The sequence below is a fragment of the Desmodus rotundus genome, chromosome X, assembly GCF_022682495.2.
Source record: "Desmodus rotundus isolate HL8 chromosome X, HLdesRot8A.1, whole genome shotgun sequence".
Classification (NCBI taxonomy): domain Eukaryota; kingdom Metazoa; phylum Chordata; class Mammalia; order Chiroptera; family Phyllostomidae; genus Desmodus; species Desmodus rotundus.
Genome location: NC_071400.1, coordinates 87,686,883 through 87,708,043, shown reverse-complemented (window position 1 = coordinate 87,708,043; position 21,161 = coordinate 87,686,883). Strand labels below are relative to the sequence as shown.

The 21,161-nt window shown below is 44.6% G+C and overlaps 1 protein-coding gene across 1 annotated transcript in view; it reads left to right on the top strand.

Moving 5' to 3' along the window:
• The window catches only part of PTCHD1 (patched domain containing 1), a 50,417-nt gene that overhangs the window by 18,346 nt on the left and 10,910 nt on the right, over window positions 1-21,161 (top strand). The window contains exon 2 of the mRNA XM_024569959.3: window positions 17,861-18,521. Within this exon, the coding sequence (XP_024425727.2) occupies window positions 17,861-18,521 (661 nt within the window). The remainder of the gene's footprint in view (window positions 1-17,860; window positions 18,522-21,161) is intronic.

The window sequence follows — 21,161 nt, the reverse complement described above, 5'->3', positions numbered from 1 at the left end:
TTCAAAATGGTCTGATCTTTAGCACTTCAATTTTCCCCTTAAAGGACATCTTTGCCCCTTTTTTACTTAAAAAAAGAAAAGTTACAAAGCTCGCTAGTATCCATTTTTATAATGCGTAAGTACCTCGTAACGTAATAAACACAGTGCAAAGTATAACAATTTAAATGGTTAGTGTGAGATAGAAAACATTAAAATGGCATCTAGAGGGATCATTCTGTGTTCCAGGTTCTTCTATTACATTATATCTCAGCTTTCTATGACCTGTGTTATTTACACGGTAACAGGGTAACACCTATGCTCATCCATGTCTTAAATGAGCCAAAACTTAGTTTGAGATCTGTAGGCTGCTTTATACTGATTTTGATAAAGCTACTTCACCTTGGAAAAGGAGAGAGGAAATGATAGACTGAAAATTAAAAAAACCTCTTTATTCCTAATTTCAAGGTCCTATTCTTTCCAGAACTGCATCTATTAATATCCGCCTGTGTGTTCCCTTGAGAGCTGGGCTGGAAAAGCATTATTTCTGCTAGTGTGTGAGTGTGCACATGTGTGTTTAAATTGCCACAGCGTCTTTACTTGTAGACATACAAGTAATCGTCTTATCCCATGTGTTCTGATTCCAATTATTTGTCTTGCTTCCCCCCCACCCCAAGCCTTTGAGAGCTAGCTAATACTCTTGCTTGATCACTTCTCACTATTTAACTAGGCTTCAGGACATGCAGGCGGCAACTATCTAATGTATGCTGGTAAAGCCTAGGCGATTAGACAAGAGCGTGCTGGCTTGTCCAGAATGTTTCTGTCCTGAGTTGTGTGCATGCATTGTGCTGGGAGTGGAGATATACAAAGAATAAGATACAAAGATCTAAAAGAATATGTCCTATAGTATGGCAAGTGACGAGACAGATGTGTTCACACACAGGAGACCAGACAGCACTTCATCTGCATTTCCAGGGCAGGCTTCCTGGAGGAGGTGATGGCAGAGCTGAGCCCATCAGTTCTCACAAGTCCAAACTCCTAGGAGAGAGAGCTGGGCACTGCAACTTCACTGTCACCCTGCAGCCCTACCCGAAGCAGCCTCAGTTTCTTATTCCTGCTGACCTGCAGCAGCTTCTGCTGTCACATAGAGGACACAGGGCTCTGCGTACCCTACAGGTCCTTCCTGCCTCACAGCAAATAAAGGCACTGCAGAATATCATAGCTGTGCTCCCTCCAACACAGAGAAAGATAAATTCTTTATCACAATGAGTAAAACCCTCACCCTGACTGATGTGGCTCAGTGGGTTGGGCACAATCTCACAAAGCGAAACGTTGCTGGTTTCATTCCCAGTCAGGGCACATGCCTGGGTTGCGGGGTCAGTCCCCAGTCGGGTGCATTCAAGAGGTGTTTCTCTCCCTCTCTCTCCCTCCCTCCCTTCCCCTCTCTCTAAAAATAAATAAATAGAATATTTTCTTTTAAAAAGGAATAAAATCCTCACATCATGAGACAGGCAGTTGCTCTATGACAAGAACACCACTCGGCAGCCAGGAAGAATATGGGAATGGGATTTCTAGGCATTGGGTTAAAACCATCATGGGCCTCATGCATAGAAACTCATGGGCAAAGGGGCCGGCCACACTTTCTGATTGAAATGGGGAGAGGTTCCAACATTTATGAAGAACCTGCAATGTGCTCCTCTGCCAGGCATTGTGTCTACACTGTCTCTTTCCAAAATCAACCACACTTGTAGTCAGAGATCCCATTTCGACGATAAGGAAACTGAGGCTCAAGAAGGGGGATTTTCTCAAGGCTATCATGTGGTCACTAACTTAGTTGCACATAAACACAAGTCTGTATGACGCCAGTGCCAGGCTCTTTCTCATGTGACAGGCTGCCTCTGCAGCTCTTCTTTCTTGCAGTCTTTACAGCCATTCTCACTTGACTTCATTTTAGATATTCCCCTACAAATCAATAAGGAAAAGACAAAACAGCCCAATACAATAATAAAGGGGGCAAAAGGTTTCAGAGCAGGCACTTTGGGAAAGAGGATAGCCATGTGGCTAATGAGCGCGTATGAAGTGCTGAGCTTTAGGCATCACGGAAACCCAAATGAGATACCAGTACACACCTACCAGAATGGTTAAAAAATTAAAAAGATTGATATGGGGCAAATGTTGCTGAAGATACGGGGCAACTGGAACTGTTGTACCTTGCTGGTAGGGGTGTACAATGGTATAATCACTTTGGAAAAACTAAACTAAATGTACGCCTCTTCCGTGATCCTGACATCCCACTCCTGTATCTGTATACGCAGCGGTGTGCTCAGCCTGACGCCCACTGGCCCCTGAAAGGTTATTGAGCACGTCTCTTCCTAACGCGCACCCCCTGGCAGTTCGAAATTGGCCATGGAAGGGGAATTTAGAAATGCTTACAAATCAGAGCTATTTTTGTTACAGAACTTATTGTCAAACGTTTACCAACACGTCACTGCATATACCTGAGAGAGATGAGTGTATGTGTCCACCAAAGGATTTGTACAAAGAATGCCCAAAGCCGTTTTATTTATAAAATCCCCAAAGAGGAAACAATGTAAAAAGACCACCAACAAGAGAATGAAGAAATAAATTATATCATCATACAATGAAACACTACACAGCAAAACTACCGTATTTTTTGGACTATAAGACGCCCCCCCTCCCCAAAATTTGGGAGGGAAATGGGGGTGCGTCTTATAGTCCGAATGTAGCTTACCTGGCCCGGGGGGGGGGGGGGGGCAGGTTACAGGAGGCAGGAGCAGGACCACATTTTTTGCTTCAAATTTTTTTTCCCTATTTTCCTCCTCTAAAACCTAGGTGCATCTTATGATCTGGTGCGTCATATAGTCTGAAAAATACGGTAAATAAAAATAGCAAACTACTGATAAACACAACACACGTGAATCTCACGGGCCCTGGGTTGAGTAAAAGAAGGTAGACACGAGCGGAAAGCTTAAGAGTAATCCAAGCTAATCAATGCTGACAGAAGTCAATCATTTTCCTTCAGGGGTTGTGGGAAGGGGCATGAGGGGCCTTCTGGGTGCTATAGATATTCTGTATCTTGATCTGAGCAATGTTTATGTGTGCATGTACATAGAAAATGTATTGAGCTGTACACTTCAGATTTGTACACTTTACTATACATATGTTACACCTCACTACCAAAGAATATGTACACACACGCATTCTATTCAGAGCCCACGTTAATAAGGTAGAAGAGTTAGACCCTCCCAGCAGTGCAGAGCACAGAGCACCCAGCAATGGTGACTAACAAGAAGAAAGGCAGCCTGAATCTTGGCAGACAAATCGGCTCAGTTTTAGTAGCCCCAGAGCTGATGCAGGAAGAGTTTGCCTCCACCAGCACACGCTCCCCAGGCACATCACTACCTGGGAAGGAATCCAGTGAACACATCAGCTGTCTCTCCCACACACCTACCGCCTTAACAGCACCAATCCAGAAATGGAAAAATAGGGACTCTCATCCCATTTGGACAATATGCTAGCATTTGCTGTCAACAGAGAACACCAAAGCCTGAGGCCTTACCTGCTGAGATGTTCTAGGAGGATGCAAAGAGTCTTTGAGTGTTTTTTTTTCAAATAAAGTAAAAGCCAAAGAAATGCCTGCCTCCTTTATCATCAGCAAGAAGAAAGATGAGAGCGAGTCATCTCCCAGTTCTCCACTCCTGGAAGGGCGCAGGCCCGAGCCCTTGAGGAGTCACAGCGCATTCTTGTGATCAATAGAACTGTAACGCATAGACTGGACTGTGCCCCACACGGGGGAGGTGTACACTCGTTAACATCTGGCTATTTAGATTCATAAACGTACCAGAACCACTTGAGAAATATTTCTTGTATACCTACTGTATACAAGTTGGCCTCATCAAAAAAAAAAAAAAAAAGTGTCCATCATCAAAAAACACTGAGTATGCAGAGAGGCTCCAAAGAACCTAACTTTACAACCTAAGGGTTGAGTTTTGTTTTATTTCAACATACCATAGTTGAATATACAAGAAAGCAGGGAGCTGGTTTTCACATGGTGTAATGTTTTCAGGACACTAGGAAATTCTAATTCCAGGAGGTTTTGAGTAATAGACATCTTAGTTGTGTTTTCCCAGAAGTAGGCCTTGAAACAAAAAGGCAAGTAAAGGCAGTTTATTTGGGACGTGATGGGCAACCGGAAGCGGAACTGGGCAATGAGACAAAAAGGGGAAGGAGCCTAAAAGGCAGTGTGATCAAACAGGCCACACCCACAGGCAACTGGAGTCCAACCCACCTGGGGAGCTCTGGGAATCAGCTGAACACACATTCACCCACCCGTGGGGAGGGAGCTGGGTATTTTGACTCCCATCTGTCATTGGTTGAATTCTGCTCCCAGGGTATGTTAATTCCCCAGAACTGGCTGCCAAGCAGATGGCACAGTGGACTCTGACAGTGAATTGTGGGTGCTGGCATTCGAAGTTAGCCAGGTATGCTCTCAAGAGATAGGGGCTAGAGGATAATAGCAGGGTGCCCACTGCAACTGCTACAGATGGACTTGAGGCCATTGGCCAAGAACATGTGTACTTGTATGTTCTGTGAGTGCACTTTACAGGCATATGAGTACATGCAGAGAAGTGAAAGCCAGACATTGGTTAGATCTGCACATCTAGAAATCTGCAATTGATGGACAACACATTAAGACCCAAACCTGGGAAACGCAGTTCAAATGTTTAACTGGTACTATGGATCGAAAAGTTTTTATCAAATTCTACTGCCTGGCTTCCTCCCTGGGCTCAACTTCCCAGACGGGTAAAAAAGCAGACATGTCAGTTGCCTCCTTCAAGCCAACGTGATCACCATGGTTCAGATCTTCACTTCACCAATGAACTTGTTGTTACACTAACGTTTTAATCCACCTCCCAGCCTCTGGTCTCCACCCCTCCCTATCCAGCTGCCACACTGCAGGCAGAGTGATCTTCCCCCGACACAATTCTGATCATCCCGTCCTGTCTGAGGTCCTTCACTGGCTGCCAGCTGCCCACAGGACAAACCCTGCCTTCTAAGTTCAGCAGACAAAGCCTTTGTGTGAGTGGGACCTTGCTTGCTTGCTTCTTCCACCAGCCTGAATCACTGCCATGTCCCCCTGACATCTGTTCTGTGCCTCTGGGACGTTGTCTATGCCACGATGTCCGCCTGATAGACTCTCTCCACCAGTACATACTCCCGTGCCAAGCCTCTTCCCGTGGTTAATTTCTCCTCATTCTTCAGGTGCTAATTTAGAAGTCACTTCCTCCGAGAAGTCTTCCCTTGTGTAGGTGCCCTTCCCTTAATATCCAGTACATCTCCCATCTTAGAACTCCATGCAAATTTTGTGATTGCCTCATTGCTCATCTGTATCTGCCAAAGTTGGATTGCGCTGTGAGGACACAGCCATCTCTGTCTTGTTCACATGGCTTTACATAAGACTTACCAATAGTTAACTAATAAATACAGGGATGGGCAAACATGGGTTTACAGGTGTTCAATCCAAAAAATAATACAGTAGTTAATAAATAGTAATACAAAAATAAACTGTTTCACGTACTCACAATTGTGAATCTACTTTGCCCCACCCTGTATTCCTTGAATGGGAAGATCCTCCCTCATCCGGCCCGTCTCCTCTCCACCTTTGTATTTCCTTGCACCACAAACATGCATGCGCACACACACACACACACACACACACACATAACAGACTAGACTCACTCTATCCCCATTATACCCTTTGCTACTCCAGAACTGTAGCCCCTTATTTCACTTTGTGTTTTGTCTATGCAAACCATTCTGAGAATCGGCCTGAAGTCCACCAGGCTGTTTCTTGCGGGTAAAACTGTATCCTAGTGTTCTTTACCTCCCCGGGGTTTGTCCAACATGCTGTAGACACTTAATACCTGTGGAGTAAATGGTTCACTGCTACAACTGTTGATGAAATGCAGAAGACTTTCTTGGCATGACCCTAACTCCCAACAAAGCAAAACTGCTCTGGCCTCTCACCTGCCGCCTAAGACCCAGTGTAGATTTCACATCTGCAAACCTTGAAAAATTTCATCAGCCAAGTTTGTGAGGCCCTGTCAGCATTAAAGCAAGATGGAATCCCCCAGAGTGACATCTTTGGACATGAAAGCAACCTTTGCTCCTGGCTGGGCGAAGCCACATGTCAAGGAGACAACCAAGTGGAAGCCATGTGTCAGCTCCAGCAGGGCAGGTAGATGGAATGTTATGAGGGTGCTATGAATTCCTTCCACCTTTGCAGTAGTGAAAAGAATGGGGCTCCGTGAGAGCCGAATCCTGTAAAACATCAGAGCCTCGACAAGAAAGGAGGTTGCAATGGAAGGAGGTTAGATGTGGTTGGAAATCATTAGAGACAGAAGTCATTCCAGAGTCCTTTCCCAGAGGCCCGTCTGATGACAGCACAGCATCACCTGCAACAGTCAAGGTCCCTTCAGCAGTGATGGGTCTGCACACCAAAGGACTGCCATCTCATGCCCACTGTGAGGCAGGAATGGGTGAAGTCACATCGGCGTTCCCATCCTCTGGGACACCCACAGGTAGAGAGAGCATCCTGTTTTGCTTATGATGGTTCCATTCCATGCCTGGTGTTCCTGCAAATTAAGTGTCCTCTCGCACTCTCAAAGGTGTTCCCGTGGGGATGATAAATTACATGGTCACCCTACCACCAGCAGCATTAACAGCAGGCAAAAATCTCCAAAGAGGCATGACACAGGCATTTTTATATTAGTTTCTAAACTTTTCTGTATTTTAAAAAAACTTCCCCTCCAACAAAAGAAATCCAACAAACAAACACACAAGAAAAAAACAAACTACTCTATAATTAAGCATAACACATAATTATTTCAGTACCCAATCTCCTACCTAAATTGTTTTCCTGCTCTTATATTTTTAGATTATAGCCTAACCATATCCATTTGTCTAATGAGATCAGCCATTTGTCTGCAGTGTGTAAACTACAGGACTAAATTCAATGTCATCTGTTTATTTAAGATGGAAATGATATGCATGTAGCACAGTAGCCTTTGGGTACAAATGAAATATCATTCAGTGTCACTAGAGAAAATATAAATCAGCAAGAGGGAATAAACATTGAAGGCTCTCAGTCAGCACATCTTTGTTGGGCTTCCTCTCTGTGCCAGGGAGACAGGATGGAGTGAAACAGTCTCTGCCCTCATAGAGAGAATACGAACATTTGGGAAGGGGCAATACCCAAATCCGGTAGCATCCCCAACTTCAATGTGCTATTTTACAATAAATCCCCAAATCGCCAGCCACTTTCATGAGTGTGCTATAAAGTATTCTTTCCTCGTGCGTGCGTGTGTGTGTGTGTGTTGTGTGTAAGAGAGATGGCAGGGGAGTCACATAGGAAACATGCAAGACGCAAAGGACGCTATTTGGAGTGATGAAAGTCTTATCTCCTTGCACATCTGTTTTCCTCATCTGCAGCTGGTTGCACGTGCTTGGCATTGGTAATGGGGTTGCAGCTTCTCTCCGAGGTCTCTGTGGTAGATAATCTGGCATTCGCTGGGCCTCACTATTCAGTATGGGTCAGAACCTTGCTGTTTCTCCTAGGCTGCTTTGTCATGTTTGACCCCTTGACTTTTCTACGTCATCACCACTTTTAATTCATGACTGCTGCTAACAGCTCATGCTGGGGCTTAACTGTGCTAAAGCCTAATACCCCAAAACAAGTGTATCAATGTCCAGATGGCCAAAGCAGAGGGATTAGGGGGTAAAGTCTTTACTTTACCAAAAGAACTCCCTTTAGGGAACAATCTTCTGAGCCCAGGATTTAAATCAGCACTGATCCACTTATGAAATTTTTTACTATGGGCAAGTTACTTAAGCTCCACAAGGCTCAGCTTCCTCACCTGTAAATGCAATATGACGTCCACCTCCTGGAGTTGCTGTGAGGATTAAATGAGATGGTAGATGCAGCATTTCTTGCACTAAGCCCCAACACTTTGAGGGTACTTAATACTTTTTAGTTTCCTTCTGTCAGCCCCTTCACAGTTCCCCGCCTAGTCTGAAGCACATGGTAACTAAATGGGCAGCTAACCTGAAAAAGGTGCGCAGGTTTCAAGCTTATCTTAGAATTAGAGAGTGCCGAGTTTTCAACACTCACCAGCCAGCTGTTCTCTTCAAATATTTGTATTGGTATATACTATTAGCCCCATTTACTCTTTAGCCTCTCAGTAATGATGTGAACAAAAATCTTTCATCTATACATGTCACTGAATATACTTTTCGAGAACAACTGAGGAAGTTCAATGGGTTAAAAAAAAGTTAAGGGAAATAAGGCCAAACAGAGGGTAGAAATGTTTGTGTTTGTTCACTTTACTGGGTGCCAGTCGTGTGTCAGACTATACCGATCACCTTACGTTCAATTTCTCATTTATCCTCCAACAACCCTAATGAGATAGTTGCTATTATTTTCCCCACTGTACAGGTGGGGAAACTGAGGCAGAGAGCGAGCTGTTAAGGAACGGCTGAGAGTCCAGGATCAAACATCTAACTGCCAAAGCTAGCAGTGGAGCCAGGCAGTCTTCTCCACGCCACACTATGTATCGACAGTACCGCCTTGTGGGAGGTTCACGGCCCTAAGAAGCTGGATTTGCTCTGTAAGACCTCTTTTCAGATCTGGAAGAGGGCAGCAGTTAAGACACTCTTGTGACTCTTTAGGTCAGGAGCTTTCTGTGAGAACAGAAGAAAAATACTTCCAGGGGAAACTGTACCATCGGGTAATAGCGAATTATATCAAGTACTCGTTCCTGTAAAGCTGGTGGTCCATCATTCAGGAGTGCCATTACCAGCTCGTTTGGCGGAACTTTTTTCTTGTTTCTTCCGTTTATAAGCCTTAATTTTCATTGTTCACAAGCTCAGCGCCCATTAGAAACTTAGTAAATCCATTGAAGGAAAAATAATTGTGAAGGAGCTCTTCTGATGGAGACACTTGTTCGTAATTTTATAAAGTTAACATTGTTGTGAATTGTTTGCAGTTTCAAATACTTCAAGGATGTGGGTTACAGGCACTTCTCTTTTTGTCTTAAGCTGAAGCCGTTAAAGGTGTGAATGGAGCTGCATGCAGGGGCTAATGCCCACACTGTCTGCAGCCTTACTTTTGCTTGTGGAAAAGGGAATGAGCAGATATGTGAGATCTTTTCTAGCCCAAAACTGTTATTTTATTCCTAAAAGCCTGTCTGGTACCTCCAGACTGTCCCTTGGAAATCAAATAAAATTGTCTGACACCCCCCTTTGAAAGCTCCAGTTCTGACGGGACTCTTGGAAAGAAGGGGCTAGAAGGGGAAAGAACAGGCCCTTACTGAAGATCAGTTAGGTGCATCACATAAAATTGCCAACATTGAACCACTTTTTAACCTATAAAAACGGCAATTTCATATGGTTTAACCCAATGCTAAATGCCAGGCCAGACACCTTTTATATGTTATCACATGGGACCCTCATAATGATCCTATGGGGTCAGGCTTACCCCCATTTTACAGATAATGAAATTGAGTTAAATGCCTAAAATCATTGTCTTCATTCAGATTTCCCCAAAAGTGGACCCAAAGGCAAGGACTCGATGCGAGTAGTATATCTGCATGACAATCCCAGAAAGCACTGGTAAGAGAATGGCCACACGGAGACAGGGAAGGGAAGTAGTAAGTTAGAGGGACATTGTTACTCTGGAGCCCAGGCCCTCGGGGGGAACTCTGGGAAACAGTGCGGAACACGTGCCACAGAGTCTTCCCTCTTTGGGGACAAGGAAGCTGGGCTATTTCTACAGGAACTATTTTTACTTTTTTATTTATGTTTTAAAAGATTTTATGTATTTACCTTTACAGAGAGGGGAAGGGAGGGGGAAAGAGAGGGAACAAAACATTGATGTGAGAGAGAAACACCGATCAGCTGCGTCTTGCCTACCCCAACTGGGACCAAACTTGCAAGCCACGCATGTGCCCCAACCAGGAATTGAACCAGTGATCTTTTGGTTTGCCAGACAATGCTCAACCAACTAAGCCACACCAGTCAGGGCTGCACTAACTATTTTCAGTCATTGGTTCAGGCCACTTGGTATTGAGATAATAGGTTAATGCCCCAGTATCTCCACGTCAGGCTAGAAGACTTAGAGCAGGTAAGTGGCATGGTACGTGCTTGCTGGTGTGCACTGGAGTGCCCAACTTGTGGCATTCTGACCTCATAACCCATGTCCTTCCCACTAACACACAAGATGTTGGCACAGCCTGGGAAAGACCCAGGGCTCCAGAAGAATCAGGAGTCAATTCTCAGATTGCATCTGGCCAGCTGTAAGACACAGAGGAGAGACCATTCCATGCCCCCCTGCTCTATCACCACAGCCGTGTAGCCCTCTAGCTTACAAAATGCACGCACACCCATCACATTATTTGGTTCTCGACGTGCCCCTGCGACAGACTAAAATCCATCCACTTACAAGATTATTGTAGTCATGTGTTTACTCCATAACTGTTGAGTATTTGTCCCAGGAACTGTAGTAGGTAATGGAGATGTAGTAGGCCAGACACACTCTGGCCTGGTAAAAACCCATGCTCCAGTGGGGGCAGCAGAATAAAGAAACAAAGAGATGTATAATGGAATGTCACAGTCGGTGCCGTGAGAAACCTAAAACAAGCAAAGATGATGGTGATGGCAGGAGATGCGATTTTTTTTAACTGGAGGTGGGGTCAGAGCAGGGGATTACAAGTGAGCAGGGACAGGAAGGAAGTGAGGCTATCTGGAGGAAGCACGTTGCAGACAGAATGAAAATAAAGATGGGCAGCATGATTAGGGCACAGTAAGACATGAGTCTGGAGAGATCAGCAAGGGCAATGTACCACCTTGTGGGCTACACTCAGGACGTAAGTTTTGCTCTAAGCCCAGTGGGGAACCATTGGAGGGTTTAGAGCAGGAAAGCAGCATGGTATATGTTTTCAAAGGTTATTTACTTATGTATCTCCAACTCATGTGGTCAGCAAGACCCAGAGCCAGGACTCGAACTGAAGTCTTCTGACTCCCGATCCAGTGCTCTTCGCACTGAGGTCCGCGGCTGTTCTCCAGACCTGGATATCCTTGGTATCCTGTTTTTTTTTCCATCCATTACATAATTATTTGTGGTTTCCTGACCAAATCTTCAAACTGCTGTTACCTGCTCCGCAGGCATTTGGCTCCTTACGACTTCTCTTTGCCTGTTGGCCAATCCCCTTTAACATTCTTCCATTTCTGAGAGCATCTTGTCCATCAAAACCCATGACCCACAAACTTGCATGACCAGAGTTTAAGCTTGACTGTGAAAGTCAGGATTAAAAAAATAACCACTCTAATCCAGAAGTTTAACTTCACAGATTTCCAGAGGTCTTCAAGATATCAAGGAAATTTTTTTGCGCTCAAGACCAAGTACTGGACGTATTCTCTCTCATCCAGACCAACGTGGAATCAGACCAAAAGTTGCAATGAGATATTGTAGTTGCCTTTTCCTTCATCATTACTACTTTTTCTTTCAAAAATCTCAGACTTATTTGCTTCAGATCCAAAGCTGCTTTTTTTTTCAGCCAAGGCTGCAGAGATAAACAGCCTGTTTGGGAAGTTACAGTGTGGGGTTCTCTTGGCTGCTTTTTAGTGTCAACAGCCACAAAAAACGTGTTTACCCCCTGCTAAAGCAAGGAGAAAAACAAACACTCCACTTGCCCAGACCTCCACTGGCACTACCTATTGACAGAGGTACCCATCTGTCTTTTATCACTGTAGCAGGTCAGCATGACACGAGGCACATATGTACAGAAGAAGTGTGTGGATAGACATTCACTTGTTTGGCTACATCCACAGTTTAAATTTCGTGTCCTCCGAACATTCAACGTTTCAAAGGCAGAATGATATTTCGGTTTGCTTATTAAGGGATGACTAACTTGCTTTTGGCTGTACTACAAATGAATCACGGTAACAATCCCCAACTTGCAACTTCTGGTGTTCTGATGTAATGCATTTCTATTAAAAGAAGAGGAAGGAGAGTGGGTGAGAGTGAGATCATGCAAAGACGGAACATAACACCGAGGGAGCTAGCGTAATTGATGAACTTCAGAGACCAGATCCATCCACTTCAAGGTGTTTCCTTGTGTCCTGGATGAGGATAAGTTGCCAGTTAGTTCCTACACATTTACAGTTACACAATATGGACCCAGATCGAGATCTGGAATTCAGAGGGACTCAGTAAAAAAAGAATTCACTTGGGGGTAAAAAACAGACATTCCTTGAAAGCATTTTTAAGCAGTTCTGATTTAGTGTCACTTTGAAGGTAATATTAGGGAGCACATGATATAGGTCAGAAAAGCAAACCAACAACCTGCCTTTTTTAAATTGTTTTAATGCTCTGCAGCGTATTTGGGAGCGGCAGAAGGAGGGAGTGGGAAGGTGAGACAAAGAAGGGAAGGCAGCCTTGAAAAGATGAAGTGGTATCATCCGACTGACTGCCCCAGGAGAAGCCCCACCTCCTCTGAATCTCTCCTCACAGGTGACATTGCTGGGGGACAGCTTGACATGTTAATTGCCCTGCCTGGCAGATTGGCCTTCCTGCCTTCCCTCTCCCCCTTTTCAACAAGAAGCAAATACAAAAAGAGCTGAAAGGTATTGTAAAAGATCCTCCTCGCAACCCACAGGTATTTTTCCTATGGTAATCACCTCTCAGGAGCAGACACTTCCTTCCTCCCAGATCCCTTCTGTACTCTCCTCTCTACAAGGTGCCCCTGCTGTCTTCTGAGGAAGATCTGAGCGTGCCAAGGAGAGGCAGAGAGGAAATGAGACTCTGGCCTGTCGTGACCGGCAGCCCACACTGGCTTTGTCCCAGGCCCTGGCAGAAGGGGATTAGAAGAGCCACAGTGCCTCCCCAGATCGGGAAATCACTCCTAGAAGTGAATCTTTTTTTCCTCAGTAGCCCTATCTTCCCTACCCTGTAGTTTTTCTTCTGGGTTTCATTTACTATCAGATCTGTCATTGACCTAAAAAAGAACTTCAATGTGTTGTAAAAGCCTACTTCAAGTAACTACAGTAAATCTCAAATCGGTGTTTACGAAGTTAACTTTCTCTTTCCCAGGATCTGATTGTAGTTTGTGGATGTCACTCAGTTTAGAATTATGTAGTGTCAGAAGCCTTCCTAAGTGGCAGAAGCCAGAGGTAAAGCTAAAGCTTCTCATTACTGGATTCCATGGTGCCTGTGGCCTTTTCTTTTTGCTAAGCCTGTCTTTGAAAAGTTTTATGTGGCAACTACAGAGACCAGATGGAAAATAAGAAATATCAGTAAGCTCCAAACCCATCCCCTTCATCGCCTGTTAATATTGCCATGTAATGTTGCTGTTTAAAGAGGAGGTTTGTACCCTGGCCGGGCGGCTCAGTTGGTTGGAGCATCGACCTGTACCCCAAAAGGTTGTGTGTTCGATTCCCTGGTCAAGGCACATACGTACGTTGTGGGTTCCATCTCCAGTCAAGGCGCTTACAGGAGGCAACTGATCAATGTTTCTCTCTCACATCAGTGCCTCCCTCCACCCCCGCCCGAATAAATATATACTCAGGTGAGGGTATTTAAAAAAAGATGAAGTCTGGTGTTTTAGACCATTTCTGGTCTCTCTTAATGGAGCTGGGATCGCCCAGTGTGGCCATCCCACAGCTCAGCTATATCCACAGCCGATCACTGAAACAAAGTGGGCTGACACTTCATCATTCTTTCCCAAGTCCTCTTCATCCTCACTAAAGTTCCAAAGTTGTGCTGGTCTACGGCTAAGTGTCCCACTGTGGAGAGAGGCCTAATTGAGAATCCTGCATCTGCCCCTTCCTTACTAGGTCATCTTAGGTACATTATTGACATTCTCTAGGCCTCAACTGCACCAGCTATAAAATGGGAATAATGATTTAACCATTCCCATAGAGTCCTGTATTGAGTAAATTTTTAAAAGTGTATAGAAAGTACTTAGCAGACTAGTCACTATTACTATCATCATTCTTAACCTCAAGGGTGATGAGTGCAAAGAAGCTAACAATGTAAAGAGTACGTTCAGAGCCTTAGAATGAATCTCAATTTAACATTCAGTTCTGGCCTCTTTGGCAGCAAACACGATACTAATAAAAAAAAAAAAAACCCATCGTGATCGGGATTGACACCGGATTTGGTTTTACTAGTGTGCAACGCCTGCTGTCGTCTGCTGTTAGGATCTTCCCATAGTTTTGGACATTGTATCTCTTACGTGATTTTCCAGGTGGTGAGTATGATGTAGGCACCCTAAACTTGGAAATCATCCTATTATTGATAACACAGTAGATTTGATGTTAACTTATTGAATGTATGTTGATGGAATAATTCAAAATCTATACATATAGAAACATGGATTATATGTTGACGCACACGAAAGAGTGAAATTATATTTAGGGTCAGGACTATTATTTTGTGCTGTTTACCCCTTGTTTTCTTTTTTGAGAAGAGGGTCTCTTGCTAGCCCAATAACGAGCTCGTGTGGATTGAGAGTTTCCATTTTGTGGACTGAGGTGTCTTGGTCACCATTTCACTATCACGCTTTGATGTGTTCCTGTCCTTCTTGCCCCCTTCTGTCCCCAAGAGCAAAGGCCAATTTAAAGGCAAAGATGATGTCACTGTACACCAACTTGTTATCATGTTTCCTTTCCTTTTCTTTTTCAGTGCAGAAATTAAAAGTAAGCATTCAGCCCTGGCTAGTGTAGCTCAGTGGATGGAACCCTTTGGTTCAGCCTGCGAACCGTTCCCAGTCAGGGCACATGCCTGGGTTGCAGGCCAGATCCCCAGTAGGGGGCACGTGAGAGGCAACCACACATTAATGTTTCTCTCCCTCTCTTTCTCCCTCCCTTCCCCTCTCTCTAAAAATAAATAAATAAAATCGTGTTTTAAAAAAGTAAGTATTAAGCAAATGAAATCATAACTGCAATCTGTGGCTCCCTTTTTCCCTTGTGAATATCTAAGAACGGCTACTAATATTTCCACTGTCCTGCTGGCTCCTTTAGGAAAGGAAATCAGGGCATTTTAAAACCCTGTACAGGCTGATGTCCAAGTAGCCATGGGCAGTGTGTCTGCTCATGGCTACGTGGATGGCCAAGAGTAGGTCGTGCCTGTACTTGATATGTAGGCATAAGAACCAAAGATCACAAAGGGAGTCTTAATTCTCCTTTCCCATGCCTCTCACCTCTTATCCCATAGACTCTCCCTGCCAGGTGGGTGGCCTCAGCCAACACCCCCTCTCTGGCTGCTTTGTCACTCAGCATCTCCATGCCACTCAGAAGCAAAAGTGACACATGTTCTACCCACCTCTCCATCAGAAATTCAAAGCAGCTGCAATCTCACAGCAGCTCTGGTACTAAGAGTTAAGAAGCCTTCACTGTCAAACTTCAGGGAGGTTCTCATTTTCCAAGCCTCCCTCCTATGATTTGGTGGTACAGGGGTCAACGAGGTGTCTGCTTTCTTTGGTCAGTGGTCCCAGGAGTCACAGCCATAGATCAACAGAGTTGGCAGATCACTAAATAGCTTACAACTCCCCACCGAGCAGGGCATGGTCGCCTTAGAGAATGGATGGGAAATATCCCCTTGCTATAATTGGGTTCAGCACTGTGGCTTAACACCATCTTTTTTGGGGATCTTTTCTCTTGACATATTTAGTAATCACTCTAAGGGAGATTTATTAAACTGTTCATGGGAACAAACAATGCACTAAATATTACACATATGCATGTTTCCAATACCACTCCTTTTCTAGCCTATTCTGAATCTCTCCCCAAAGTCTTTCTTTTAAGTCTTATCGAAACTCTCGTCTTTAAATTCCTCTTGGTTCTTCTCTCAAATAACCCTTTACATTTTGGAATGTTTTTGTAGTTAGGAGTTCTTGTCATCAAAATTCACTGGGCCATGCTTAGGGAAAAATGGATGAAAACACATTCTCACAGTTTAAAACCAATGAAGATACTTGCTCATCATTAATCTCAAAACAAAAATTTAGCATACGGTAAGAGTTTTGTGAAAATAGCCTCCTGGGTGTCTCTGGGAGAGAGGGAAACAGAGATAAGGAATGAACTCAGAATGTTTCAGCCAAACACAATACATGAATTGTTGCCCGAGCCTGAGGCTTGGGGCCTGTGAGGAGATGTGGGGCAGGGGCACCGAGAACCAGCATTAATAACTCATGCTCTGTGCTAAGTAAAGGACTTTGACTGCTGGTACCCCCAAGACATTTTCAAAAAGCATAATAAATATCCCACCTACCCATGCACAGCAAAATGTCTCAGTAAATAATCCACGTAGAAAGATTTAAGAGAATATATATCAGGGTCACGGGGATGCTCAGCAGTTTATGAGTTACAATGGAATAGATACAGTGTGGCAATTCTGGATGCTTAGCTTTATGTATGAAATGTTCTTCAGTCATTGGATTTGCAATAATGGCTGTCTCTGCTCTTGGAAGAGCCCACTCAGGGCCAGGCCCTGTCCTACATGCGTTCATTTCATTAACACTCCGCCACATATCCACCGCTGGCCCGATTTTGCACACTGGCCGCAATTCAGACAGAAGCCCGTATTTTCTCACCTTAAACTGTAGATTACACATACTTCTACATATCTGAACTTGATCACTTGTGATTTTTTGAGGGGTGGGGCAGTGAAAGCACAAATTCAGGAATGAGTTGCTAGCAAGAACCTTCATTCACCTGCTGGCATTGCCAACCTAGAGGGGTGTTGGGAGGGACCAGGAGCACAGGTTCTGGAGCCGGCCTGCCCACTTCATTCTCTCTGTGTTTGTGATGGTGGGCAAGTGACGTGGCTTCTCTATCTGTCAGTTTCCTCGTGTGTAAAATGAGGCTAGTTCTTGCACTTTATAGTTTCTCGTGAGGATTAAATGAAATAATCTGTAGAAAGGGCCTGCAACTGTGCCCGGTGTGTCCTAGGGGTTGTGAAATGAGTGTTTGTATTCCCAGGTGCACTTTGAGCGTACGCGTGCAGGCCTGGGCATGGCAAATGGGACTGAGGGTGAGGTGTATAGAATGAATCCCACTGTGCTCCCTCAGCGTGATTCCCAAGGATCCCAGCCTGACTGTTACAGTTACAGCTCCCTTCCTATGTAAGCACACAAGGAAAGTCAGAAAATATGAGGGCCCTCAGGGTGAAGCACTTGTCTTTTATGGCACACAGTGATTGAATTGGATGCGGAAATCGCTTAGCTGCCCTACAAGTCAGCAGCGAGGGATGGGCCTGCAGAGACCTCTGTGCGTGGAACTGCACCTCAGTTCACTTTTTCCCTGACATTTTCAAGGGGGAGAAGCTGAACAGTGGGCCTTTGTAAGACTTTCAGACATTTATAGATCAATTGAGTCACGGATAAAGAACACCACTTGTGGAAACAGGGCTGGTACTTTAACCCAGCACTTTTCAAACTTTAGCTGTATCAGAATCGCCTGGAGAACTTGTGAAAACAGATTTCTAGGTCCCACCCCAGAGACTCTGATTTACCAGGTCTAAGGTACAGCTTGAGAATTTTCATTTCTGGCAAGTTCCCAGGTTGTGCTGATGCTGCTGGTCCAGGGATTACACCATGAGAAACGCTAGTCGAATGTGCATTCTGCATCCTTACTACCTATTTCTAATGAAAGGTTATAACATTCAATTTGAACTCCTTAGCTTAGAGATGGCAGGAGGGACTCCCTACCCCCCAAAGTACAGATATTTGAATCCACAGAGAGAATGTCAGTTACAAATGTCTTATTTTTGGTAGTAAACGCTGACTCTCATTTTCTCTCCCCATAGTTGCATGCTGCTGTGACCAGGATCCAGGTTCCAAGACCTGGTTTCAATTACACGTTCGCCCATATATGTATCCTGAATAATGATAAGACTTGCATCGTGGATGACATAGTGCATGTTCTGGAAGAGCTCAAGAATGCTCGGGCCACCAACCGGACCAATTTTGCTATCACATACCCAATCACTCACTTAAAGGACGGGAGGGCTGTGTACAACGGGCATCAGCTTGGAGGCGTCACCGTGCACAGTAAGGACCGGGTGAAATCCGCAGAGGCCGTCCAGCTCACCTACTATCTGCAGTCAATCAACAGTCTCAATGACATGGTGGCTGAGAGGTGGGAGTCCAGCTTCTGCGACACTGTCCGACTATTCCAGAAATCCAACAGCAAGGTCAAAATGTACCCTTACACGTCCTCCTCACTGAGGGAAGATTTCCAGAAGACCAGCCGCGTATCAGAACGTTACCTGGTCACCAGCCTGATCCTGGTGGTCACCATGGCCATCCTCTGCTGCTCTATGCAGGACTGCGTCCGCAGCAAACCCTGGCTAGGCCTGCTCGGGTTGGTGACCATAACCCTGGCCACTCTCACCGCGGCCGGGATCATCAATCTCACTGGTGGGAAATACAACTCCACCTTCCTGGGAGTCCCTTTCGTCATGCTAGGTAATTACCCCCCTTCATTTCTCTGGTTCCTTCTGCTGGGAATAGTGACCGGGTCCTGAAAAGGAAAAGAGTAGCCACCTAATGACTTGGTTTCATATATAGTGTCTTCCTTTTGCCCAGAACTCCTGGGACCAATCACATAAAGTGCTGCTGGTCAGCAAGAAGCAACCTTATCTGGTAAATGCACCAGAAATCCAAAGTCCTGGGTTCCAGCCCCGGTTCTCCATTACGTAAGCTGTGTGGCATTTAGCAGGTATTAATCTTTGTGCCGTATTGTCTCAGGTTGAGCATCCTCAGAAACAGACCTTGAGACAAGGATTTAGATACAAGTAGTTTATTTGAGAGGTGAGCCCAGGAAGCCCCAGGGTGGGAAAAAGAACCTGAGACAGGGAAGGAAGACACTTCAGTGCACGTTAACGAGCGGGTTACCGCTGTGGGCACCTGTGGCTCAATCCTATGGGAGACCTTTGGGAGACCTTGGAGAACACCCCTCAGGGAGGCCCTCCTTCAGAAGTGAGGAAGCAGGAAGCTGGGCTGTGCACCCAGAAGCCCTGTGGCTTCTCCCTGGCGTCGTTAACACCCCAGCATGTCCCAGGGAAGACGGGGGAGCACATTCCAGCAGCTGCAGAAATCCCTCCGGTTACCACTATTTGCAGTCAGAAGCCTTCAGGGAGCTCCAGAATGGTGAACTCGAGGGTACGTGGGTTGAGCACTGACAGTGTGTGCTACCCTCCATTTCCCCACCCTAGAGATAGAATGGATGTGAACATCACACAAAAGGACATAAGTACATGCACGAGAGCTTTAAAAGCAACAAGTGAGACCTAAATAGAAGGAAACTTCTCCTGTCCCTGCTATGAACTCAGGAGAATGTTTTAAAATGATGGTGTGACAATCCCACCATATTCTCTCTTGGGGCTGCAGGAATTTCCTGATGGAGATAATGCTCAGAACAAAGGCATAGTGGTCATAATATAGCAACAGTGACTCTGTCCATCTGGTATTGAAGATGACATGCCCAGCAAGCCTGATGGCAGAGTTCTTGCAGGCCAAGGATTCAGATGGTTAGCTTTCCCCCTTTTTCTGTGGCAACTTCTCATCAATCCATTTAGCAAAATGAAAATGTCATTTGGAATCAGATACTGATGTGACCAACGAAGTGGCCCTTCTCGTTGCTTGAGAAATACCTATGGTGGAGTTCATTAGTATGCCTTGTGCCCCGTTGGGGGTAGCCGAAAGCAAAAGAATTTACTTGGGAAATCTCAGCTGCGTTCTGGTGAAGTGATAAGCAGGGCTGGCGAGGCTGCAAGGCTGCAGAATTACAGGCTGCCCTCGATGCTCTGCGGCCTGTGGGAATTTAGACCTAGGCAATAAACATAGATAGCAGCCTTTGTGGGAAAGTGGGGCACTGTGCAGACACTGAGCAAGCTGCGGATTTAGCAGGTCGGTTTACTTATCACTGCTGAACACAACAGAGAAGGAGGCTGCTGTACTTCCGACTTCAATCTCTGAAAAAGGCGGCAGAATTTGCCTTTGTAAAATAACCCCAAGACAAAGTGAGTCGGTGGAATACAGGGTGGTTCCTTGAAGAGTGAGTAAGGACTGGGTATTAGCTTCCACAGAGGCTTGAGTCAAGATTTAAATTAAGATGTTTTGCTCATCATTAGTCATAGGCTTGGGTTTTGGGGGTTTTTTTAGCTTTTCATTTTAAAAATAGTGTTTTTTGTTGTGATTGTTTTTGTGGGGGGCAGGGTAGAGATAAACAGAAATAAGAAAAGGGTGGGGAACTCAAAGGAGACAGTAAGACTCTGAAGTTGAAGGAAAAAGGATGTCAGAGCTAGAAAAAGGACTATTGTTCCTGGTTTTTTGACACTCAGGTAGTTACCAGTGAGCTCAAACTGTGATATAATATGTCAAACTCCCTAAAATCTAATTGTATCAAGTAAAATAAAATTACAGTCTATAGTGCTTGTTAACATTAATTTTTAAGTTGAAAAATACTAATATTCAAAACTTCTTAAAATTAACTTCACTACAAAATCAATTTCACTAAGAAAAATGAAATTAAGTATTCAAAACTTCTTTAAATTAACTTAAAAAGCAAAAGAAAGCACAATATTTAAATTTTCAGAAAATGTATTTTTGTACTTTTTAGAGAAGTTTTAAATATTGTAAGTAAAAGTCAACCCCAAAAGGAATATACCGGCTAGTATTGGGGCCGAGAAGGACGTAAGAGATGGAAAGATGCTGTTAGCAGGGGAGTGTCTTTTCAAAAACAAATTCGGAAATAGTCCTGTCCCAACCCCGCAGAGGCCAAGTATCACTGAACTTTACGTCAGAGTTCAATTCAGAAAACTCTGCCACTTGCCATGAAAGAGACCAAGCGCTGCGGGCAGCCAATACTCCCTCGTTGGCAATTTGTGAGGGATGTTACAGGCATTGATTTGATGGCAGTTTTCCCTGCTGACAGTCAGTATGCAACCTTTCTGTACATTTTCAGTCCAAAGAGATCGCAAATTACTTAGTCACAACATGAAAGGAAGCTCCGCGTTTTAGTAGCTAAGGCCCATTTGCAATAAATACTTTGCACCATGTAATGGGTGCTTAATATTGCTCATAAAGCCAACGGTGCCTGGATTT